At 43.2% G+C, this 9,969-nt stretch overlaps 1 protein-coding gene across 1 annotated transcript; it reads right to left on the bottom strand.

Annotated features, from left to right (window-relative positions):
- Positions 1-6,412: 6,412 nt before the first annotated feature.
- Positions 6,413-8,630, bottom strand: Smp_073570 (putative DNA-directed rna polymerase subunit rpb6). The gene is made up of 2 exons (XM_018793214.1): positions 8,016-8,630; positions 6,413-6,744 (listed from the first exon to the last, which is right to left on the bottom strand). The coding sequence occupies exons 1-2, from the start codon at positions 8,104-8,106 to the stop codon at positions 6,431-6,433; spliced, it is 405 nt and encodes a 134-aa protein (XP_018647749.1). The 5' UTR covers positions 8,107-8,630; the 3' UTR covers positions 6,413-6,430.
- Between the last annotated feature and the right edge of the window lie 1,339 nt (positions 8,631-9,969).

The raw sequence follows: 9,969 nt of genomic DNA, 5'->3' as shown, positions 1-9,969 counted from the left end.
TTTTCTCTTTTTATTGTTTTTCTCCTGATTTGCTGGCATACATCTTCAGCCAATATGTCTTAGGTTTCATTGAAATCAAGAACTGACCAATGATCTAAAGTTTAAGCGTTCGCATGTTACCTCCTTCGGGCATTAAAGTCACCTGCAACGAGTACTATGTCTGAGTGTTTAGCTTTATGAAGTTCAGAGAGCTTTCTGTAAAAGTCACCTCTCACTTCATCCGGGCTGCAGTCAGTGGGAGCGTAGGGAGAAAGGCAACGACGTGTATCCCTATCCTTCCAAGTTTTTGCAAAGCTGTTTAGCCGGACAGCACATAGGCGACTGTTAACGGGGATACATTCTAATAGTGTTTGTTCTGCCCTCATACTTGGTGCTATGTCTACACCTGCCAGTCCACGAGAACTAGCCATCGGGTCGCCAGATACACGGAGGCTGTATCACATCGGCTTTCCATTTTGGCGAGATGAAGTCAAGCCTGTTGACCGATTTGACATAGGGTGCGTACGTTGATGGCTCCAATGTGCAGTTTGAAGCGAGGTCTTAGTATACCTGGGACAGTGCTTCGCGCACTAGAATAGTTGGCCATGGTGACACTTGGGGAGGAAGCCGAAAGAGGAAGTTTAGTGTTGAAAGTCGATGTAGGAGGAATAATAGAAATTGAAGCAGGAGATTGATTATGAGTACAGTGATCTTGAGTGCTGTTAGAGGTATGAGGGCAGTTATCACTTCCCGGTTGCAGTCAGTAAGTCAGTTACAACGTAGAACTTCGTACGTACGTACATCAGTTCGAGTTGCCATACCACATTAGCACAGAGATGAAGTTGTCGATTCAAATACGATATTGGTAGAAGTAGTAAGAGTATAAGTATTATGTGAAAGATAAGGGTTTGAATATGTTATTCAAGGGGTATAATCCAGTGAAATAAATTTGGAAAGAGAAGAAGGAAAGGGACATGATGAATTCAGAAGATTAGAATATGGTAGAACACAAAGAGTGGATGCACCTTCTCCATTGCAAACGATTTTGAGCCATGTCATTCAAGGTCTCTAACCATCGGTTGCTATCATCTCGCGGATCCCAACCAGGTAGTCTACACCTACCAACACGGCCCAGTCCACTTGTCAGCGACTTCATGGATTTGTGCCATGTTGTGGTCTGGCCGCCCCTAGCTTTCTTCCAACCTGCTCCTACACCATGAAACATTGCACGTCGGGGCAGTCGGTGGTTGGGCATGCGTAACACATGTCCCAGCCATCTCAACTGATGAAGTTTCACTACTTCATCAACCGATTTGCCATCATTACCTAGTACCCGTTTCCTAACAACTGCATTACTTACCCGGTGTTCCCAGGATATACGAGCAATGCGTCGAAGACATCTATGATCGAACACTAGTAGCCTACGAATATCCTCTACTCTTATGGGCCATGTTTCACTGCCATAAAGTGGGACGGAACGAACTGCTGCACAGTAAACCCGTCCTTTTGTTGCTAGACGGATATCTCGCCTACGACAAAAATGGCGCAAGTTGGCGAAAGCTAGACAAGCCTTTTGTATCCGTACTGAGATTTCGTCATACACCAGACCACAAGGGTTGATGAGACTCCCAAGATAAGTGAAGCTGTCAACACGCTCAACTACTTCACTCCCTATCATTAGTTCAGGTGTCGATGCAACCCAATCCTGAAGTAACATTTTGCACTTCGAGGGAGAGAATCGCATCCCGAACATGCCTGTATTGTTGCTTATAGTGGTCAGAAGACTCTGCATGTTGCCAGCGTCCTCACCAAGTAAAACTATGTCGGCGTATTCTAAGTCAACAAGTGAGCCTCCCGGTAAAAGTTCAACTCCTGGAGGTTTAGCTGATGAAAGTGCTATCTCTAAAAGTATGTCAATGACAAAGTTAAACAAGAATGGGGAGAGTGGACAGCCCTGACGAACACCACTTGAGGTAATCAATTCTGATGACAGTTCGCCATAGGCACTAACTCGACCAGTTGTGTTCGAGTAGAGAGCCTTTATGAGGTTAATGTACTTCTTTGGTACTCCTTTCAGTGACAAACACTGCCATAGAACCTCACGATCAACTGAGTCAAATGCCGCCTTAAGGTCAAGAAATACTACGATTGTGGGACGTCTGAATGTGTGTCTATGTTCAAGGACCTGACGTAGAGTGAATATCTGGTCTATGCAACCACGTCCAGGTCGGAAACCAGCCTGGTTTTCTCTAGTCTGCTCTTCGCGAGCTTTGGTTAGGCGTCCAAGTATTATTGAAGCTAATATTTTAGACACTATATTAGTCAAATTGATTCCTCTGTGATTGTCACAGGAGGACTTTTGTCCTTTCTTATAGACTGGCACAATCAATGATTGGGACCAGTCAGATGGAATTACGTCCAGTTCCCAGATACTACCTAAGACCTCAGTCAATCTCGTTGCTAGTACTGGACCACCATCCTTAAAAATCTCAGGGGTAAACCTGTCAGGGCCTGCGGCTCTCCCTCGCTTTAGATTTCTTATAGCTTTTTCAACCTCGTAGAGAGTTGGAGGACTTACCTCAATTTGCCATTCAGGACGACTGGGGATCGTGGGTAACTGAAGTGTGGCTGAAGGCCAGTTGAACTGATCCCTAAAGTGTTCTGCCCATCGATCCAATTTCCTGGATTGAGAATGAATAACATGCCCATCTTTGTCTGAGATAGTTTCGCTAATAGTTGGGTTCCTAATGCCTGTTTCTTTAATAAGTCTGAATAGCTGTCTGCTGTTACCTGTTGCCGCTGCCTTTTCCATCTCTCTTGCTTTCGCTACCCACCACTGTTCACGATCATTGCGTAGGCTTCTTACTAGCCTTCGCTTAAGCTGACTCCGCTCTTTGTTATGTTCAGAGCCAGGTGGGATGAGTTTTCGAGCATCTATCAGTGCGGTAGATGCTGCCGAGATCCATTGTTTCTCCCTAACCTTATGGCTTACCTTACTAGCGGATATCACTGCTGTTTCCACAGCTTTTCGGATGTCATTCCACGCTGCTTCGGGGTGGGCACAACTTACATGTCTGTCTAACTGTTTTTCCAGTTGTTCCTGAAATATATTCTTAGTTTGCCTATCATTAAGTAGAACCCTAAAAGGTTTCACTGCAGTGTCTTTCCTACGTCCAGTAAGACGCAAACAGATACGTGCTCGCACTAGAGCATGATCTGAGTCTAAACATGTGCCCCAGAATGATCGACAGTCTTCTATCGAGCCCCTCCATCGGTGGCTGATAGCGATGTGATCTAATTGGGTCCAACGTTGGGACGAATTCGGGGGTCGCCATGTCAAAAGATGTTTTTCCTTATGCTTAAAGTTAGTATTTGCAAGAAATAGGCAGTTATCTGAGCACAGCTGCAACAGACGGTCTCCATTATCTGTTCTTTTCGCCACGACACCATAAGATCCACCAAGGTGTCTTTCCCTTTCACTTAGTTTACCTACTTGAGCATTAAAGTCACCAGCCACTATTACTACATCAGAACGCCTAGCTTTTCGGAGAAGGTCAGAAAGTTTCCTGTAGAACTCATCTTTTATATCGTCTGAGCTGCAGTCAGTGGGAGAGTAGGCAGAGACGACGAAGAGGCAACGACGGGTTTCCCTATCTTTCCGAGTCCTTACTGATCCGTTTAGTCGGACAGCACATAGATGACTGTCTACTGGAATCCAGTCTAAAAGAGCTAGTTCTACCTTACGACTTAATGCTATACCTACTCCAGCGAGGCCACGGGAAGCAGCATCAGGGCTTCCAGATACACGAAGCGTGTATCGAGATGAACCTTTATTTTGATTAGGTGCGGTCAAATGAATGACACTACTCGTATCTTGTATGCACGTTTCGGAGACGCAGCACACATCGATGGTGTAAGATTCTAGAGTCCTAGCTAAGGAAGCCTGTTGTCCTATTTGGCACAATGTTCGGACATTAAAAGTTCCTATATGTAGTTTAGAGCGTGGTTTCAGGAGACCAGGAATAACGTTCCGTGTACTTGAATCGTTTGCCCTAGCGGTGCGAGGTGATAAAAGGACGTGGGAAGGGTTAGTCGTGGAGATAAGAGAGTTATTAGGAGGTGTAGGAAGGATTTGAAAGTGACCAACTTGGTCTCGTGTGCAGTTACGGGTATGAGGGCTAATATCACTTCCCGGCTGCCCACACCGTGGAAGGGTATTTCTTGAGGGACCTGAAAAATAAGTCGGATTAGTGTTGGTCTTAACGACCTGGGAGCGTGACCGCAGTGCCCAAGGGACAACTGCTTGAGGCCGGTCACGCACGGCCTTTTTGTGGGGGATTTTTGACGTGTTAGCTCCGTTCTTCAAAGGACCTTACCGCCGGAGACGGATATCCGTGGGATAAGGCGAGGTGTGCACTTTTAGGGTCGACTTTCTTCAACCCCATCCATCCTTGTGTGAAGGCAGCATCGCTGTTATGCTGGTTGTCTGAAGGAAACACGTTACTGCCGTCACACCTCTGTACAGTCAGTAGTATGACTTCGCCTTCGGACCTTGAGATTGCTGCTTTTAGTCTTACCGCTCTTCAACCGACCTGTCTGGTATGGTAGGACCTTGAGGAACGATTGTTCCAACCAGCATAGCTCGATTGCTTCATCACGATAGGCAAGCCCGACCACGTCAAGGTAGCAGCAACGGTCGGGTCCCGGTTGCTCACACCGTGGAATGGTTCCTCTATAGCTGCCTGAAAGAGAAACTAGGTTAGAGTTGGTCTTAGTGACCTGGAAGCGTGACCGCAGTGCCCATGCGACAACTGCTTGAGGTCGGTCACACATGACCTTTCTGTGATTAATTTTTGTGTTAGCTCCGTACTTATTGAGACCTTACCACCGGAGACGGATATCCGTGGGATAAGGCGAGGTGTGCACTTTTAGGGTCGACTTTCTTCAACCCCATCCATCCTTGTGTGAAGGCAGCATCGCTGTTATGCTGGTTGTCTGAAGGAAACACGTTACTGCCGTCACACCTCTGTACAGTCAGTAGTATGACTTCGCCTTCAGACCCTGGGGTTTGCTGCTTTTAGTCTTACCGCTCTTCAATCGACCTGTCTGACATGGTAGGACCTTGAGGAACGATTGTTCCAGCCAGTATATCTCGATTGGTTCATCACGACAGGCAAGCCCGACCACCACGTCAAGGTAGCGACAACGGTCGGGAGTATTTGATCACAAGTGCCTTAAGAATATTGCTAACATCTGCTGAGATCACCGGGTAATAGTGAGGTTAGACGCAGGATATTAGGCGATGATGGTAAATCAGTTGTTGAGGTGGTAAGTCTCCATCGGCTGAGATGGTTGGGCCAAGTGTTACGTATGCCTGAGCACCATTGATTACCATGGCGCATAATGCTGACTAGAGTTGGAGACGGGGCAGCCAAACCGAAACTTGTTATCAGTCCATAAAGTCACCAACTTCTGGTGTGAGCCATGTTGGTAGATGCAGACTACTTGGTTGGAGGTCGGTGCGAATCTCGTAATGAGTTGTTGAAGACCCTGAGTGATATGGCTGAAAATGGATCACGATAGTGTAAGTGTATAAACTCTTTGTCTCCCCTTAAACCGTGAGATTAAAATTGCATTATACCTTTATTTCTACGAACTAATTCTTTCCTTGTTCCTGTATTATATGCAATCTTTCTTTTATATATCACTACCATTAAACTAACAACTTTTATGAATTCGGTGTTCATCCCGTTGTGCTAATGAGGTGTAGCAACTTGGACCGATGTATATGTGTGCCTGGTCCTACGTTGCAGTTGATTAACTGATGACAAACAATAGATGCACAAGCGAAGACATTCGGTACAATTCAGTAAGCAGATACAGGTTTTCGTACTTGACTTTAAATTACTTTACTTCAAAATTCCCTTCGAATCAGTCAACAACTCCAAGACGTAAATTATAGAGTGCAATGGTTTGAGCTACAGAACTTTTTAAGCTATTTCCATAGGCTACCATAGTTGTGTTAAGGCTTTCAGCCTTCCTCAGTATCATTGCTAATACATCATTTTGTGTTATTTACTACTCAGATAGTTTTATTTGGCCGTGCTAATGTGTCGTAACAACTTGGAATAAGGTACGCTTCTGCCAATGTGTACATTGATTATGAATGGCTACGAAAATAAACCAAGTTTCATTTACAGTCAGTCAGTCAACTACAACGTAGAACCAGGCACATATATACATCGATCCAAGTTGCCATAACCTCATTAGCACAACAAAATGAATACCGAATTCATAGAAGTAGTTAATTCAGTGGTGGTAATATATGAAAGATTGTATACAAGGAATTGCATAATCTGGAAGAAAGAGAAAGCGGATAATACTGCTGACAAAAGACATGATTATCAACAGTACTGAACAACCCAAGCCACATAAAGAAAGAAATATGAATTTATTCGGTCAAAATAAGTTCATCCAAACTCCAGTCTTCAAAACTCCCATCAGGAAGGAAACGTCGAATAATGATAGGTATCTTGTTAGCCCTTAATTCCTTTTCAGCAATTTTCAAAGGATCTCGTTCACCATCCAGCTCGACCATAACAGGAGCAGACATTGATAATTGCAGGGCTCGTGCACCTAAAACTCTAGCACGCTCATATTTCGTAAGATATGGAGTAGTGACCCGTTTACTTTTCTCTACTGGGGCAGCCATATTTTGACCTGATAAGCGCGGCGTTTCATCAGCTGTTATGTACGTGACACCTTCTATAAAATAATAGGCAAAAGTGTAGTGACGCCTCTGTAAAATCTCGAGAAATGCATATTATGCGACTAATCTTAGTGTGAACTCAATCTGTATATACTAGTAAGTTGTGAGACATACATTATGTAGGAAGCAATTATGCTATGTAGATGTGATGTGCAAGCCCGTTACACAATAAAAATAATCAGGGTTCAGGAGAAACATAGTCTTTTTCCACAATATTGATAGACTTAGGAAGACCTAATACTGGTGTTTATTTATTTACTCAAACACACACATTGGTACAAGGATGCATCAAGCAGATATGCGCCACATAATTCGTTCGATTTGTGTGAAGGCTGGGATACTGCCTGGGTGCCCAAACCGAAGCAGGTTTTTTTTAGACCATTCTTTGACCTGAAGGTCTAATCCACAAGGCAGTGGAGCAACGTAACGAGATGCAGTCCCATGGTAGCCGGTGAACAACGATTGGTTCATAAGCCATTTGTTCCTTCAGGATCCTGGAACCCATGTGCACTATTGGTTTGAAATCAGAGTTTTCTGACACCCCTAGGTGGACCCTGTGTCCACCAATCCGGTTAGAGTGCTGGATATGTGATTTGAACATTTTCGGGTTATGGACACCTGTTCTATTACAGGCTTAGCTGATCACGATTGTGTAAAGCTTAATGATAGGCCGTGCAAGATAGGTATTGTTAAACATGTAAATCTGTGGATAAATGAGCTGCATTGCTTGGATGGTCCATGGACTTTCTGTGGATTGTTTCTGATTACAAGAAAGAGGCAACGATATTGAAGACACAAGGTTATATGTCAAATTTGCCTCACCTCACATCAACGAAGCAAGAAAGGTAAGTAAGCAGGCCGTAAGGGAAGAAGAGAAATCGGAATTAACAGTAACGAAAATAAAGAACTCTGGAAGAGTCTAAGAACAAACAGGATCGGAGAATGAAAAGTTGGGAACGACACTTCGTCAAAGACTTGAAGAAATATTGATGATGGATGTTATTGCAACCGGTTTTGCACGTAACCTAACAACTTGAACCATTACTACTACTAGGTGAAGCCCTATTAAGAAGTTCGTAATTATCGAGATCGATCATGGAATGACACCATTTCCTAATCTATTTTATAAATTGTATTAGACAAAGTGTACAGCAACTCTAGCTAACTGATCAGTAAAATGTCAGAACTAACAAATGGGAAGCTAAGGAGATGAGGAAACGTCATGATATTCTTGGGTCGCGTTATGACAAAAGTATATGGGACTTACCAGGTTTTGTGTCTAAATCCTCTTCTGGTACCTCGTCCAGAGGCTCTTCATCTGATTCAAAGTCATCTGCACCACCGTACTCATCACACATTTTATGGATAGCTGACTACCTAAAAAAAGTCAACAGAAAGTATTTGAATTCGTTTACACATGAACTTTTCTACGTAACGATTTGTACATTGAAAACCTATATTTTGACGCTGCCGTTTTCCATAACACACCTTTTCGATGTAACCTAAGTTTTATCATCATTGATTTTTTCCTACAATCGTACCTTTTGTTCCATGAAGTCTAATCACGCTTATATTATAATCTGAGCTGGTCATTTATTGTCAAATTAAACCCGATAACGGATGGGACAATTCACTACTGCTATCAGTATAATTGCGGCCCACTTTTAAAATGTACTGTGTATCAGACCCAAAGAGCGAGATTAATCGTTTGCAAACAAACAAGGGACTTATACAGATAGATCCGGATCAGAATACTAAGAGCAGTGGTAATGAATTATTCAAAGGATCTGTACATAAATTTCTCTGAGAAAATATTTTTTGAGAAAAAAGGCCAGCACCTAAATGTAGCTTAAGTGGGAATTTAGATCCTTGTTTTCGACTGCGTATATACAACTAAAGCGCATGAATAAGTCTCAGTTTACGATATGTTATAACTGGAAGGAAAAACTAACAACGGTGAGATTATAATTTATGGAGGACCTTTGGACGACGCTATAGTCACCCTGAGAATGTACACCTTGTAACTCGGACTGAATGACAGTAATAAAGCAGTTGAAGGAATTATAATATACAATTGATGGTTAAGGTTAGAAACTAGATGCAATCCAGCCAGATGGTTGAATGAAGTTCGCGCCAAAATAAAAGACCTGTTATTTTGTATCTAACTGGTTCTTCCATAAATTATAGTCTCGCCGAATGAACTCTACAGAACTAGTAGTGACAATGCCACTGACTCAAGGTTACGGTAGCGCTGAAACTTGATCTTAGCGGTGATTTAGTTTCAGTTTGGAAAGGACAGGAGACTTGAAGGCCTGTGTTAGTCCTGGCAATGATGGTCTCTCAGATGATCCAACTTTCTTTTGAAGGAGTCGACGGATGGAGCCTCAACCACGTGCTGAGGTAATGAATTCCACTCGTTGATTATTCGGTGGGAAAGTCGGTAGTCAAATGGTTCAAATGGTTGAGGACGGAATAGAAGAAGCTTTCGCTTAACGGGCTTCCGTGTCTAGTAACAGTGGATCACCAATACCTCCAGGCAAGAACCTAGGTATATGAACGATAATAGAGGGAAAAAAAGAATTTGGTAAATCATAATAATATGTTATCCTTAGTCCTTAGGAATAAGTCAAGTTTTCTCTTAAAGGACTCCTGGGAGGTCGCTTGGACTAGCTCAGTCGGCAGCGAATTCCAGCACTTGACAACTCTAACGGAGTAGAAGTTGTGTCTGCAGTCTGTTCTGCTATGTAGGGTCTCCAATTTCTGGGTGTTACCTCTGAGGTTAGTGTTATGACTAAGCTTAAGAAGTTGTTTAAGGGGATGACCAGAAGTATTAAGGATACTATAAGTCATAAGAAGATCACCTCTAAGACGCCTATACTCTAACGGGTAAAAGTTAAGTGATTTGAGGCGCTCTTCATAAGGTTTGAATTTGAGACCCCGAACTGATTTCGTGGCTCGACGTTGTATACATTCCAGAGTGACCTTATCCTTTTGGAGGGAGGGAGGAAATACTATGTTTCCGTACTCTAAGTGGGGACGAATAAAACTGTTGAAGATTATGTGGAAGGTTCTACCGTCAAACTGGCCAAAAATGCGCTTCAATGTTACCAGTGTAAGGTTTGCTTGAGAGGCGTTTTTGTCACAGTTCGCATACGATTTCAGGTCGTAGGGTACCAACACTCCTAAATCTTTTTCAACTTGGGAAACTTCTAGAGGTGAGT

This window comes from Schistosoma mansoni, chromosome 1 (assembly GCF_000237925.1).
Source record: "Schistosoma mansoni strain Puerto Rico chromosome 1, complete genome".
In the NCBI taxonomy this organism is placed as follows: Eukaryota; Metazoa; Platyhelminthes; class Trematoda; order Strigeidida; family Schistosomatidae; genus Schistosoma; species Schistosoma mansoni.
The sequence above is the reverse complement of the archived record's forward strand: the minus strand, read 5'-3'. Positions and strand labels throughout refer to the sequence as shown.

Coding starts and splice junctions, on each gene's coding strand:
- Smp_073570 (XM_018793214.1), bottom strand. CDS start 8,106: ATGTGTGATGAGTACGGTGGTGCAGATGACTTTGAATCAGATGAAGAG. Junction 6,745..8,015: donor GGATTTAGACACAAAACCTG/GTAAGTCCCATA, acceptor ATTATTTTATAG/AAGGTGTCACGTACATAACA.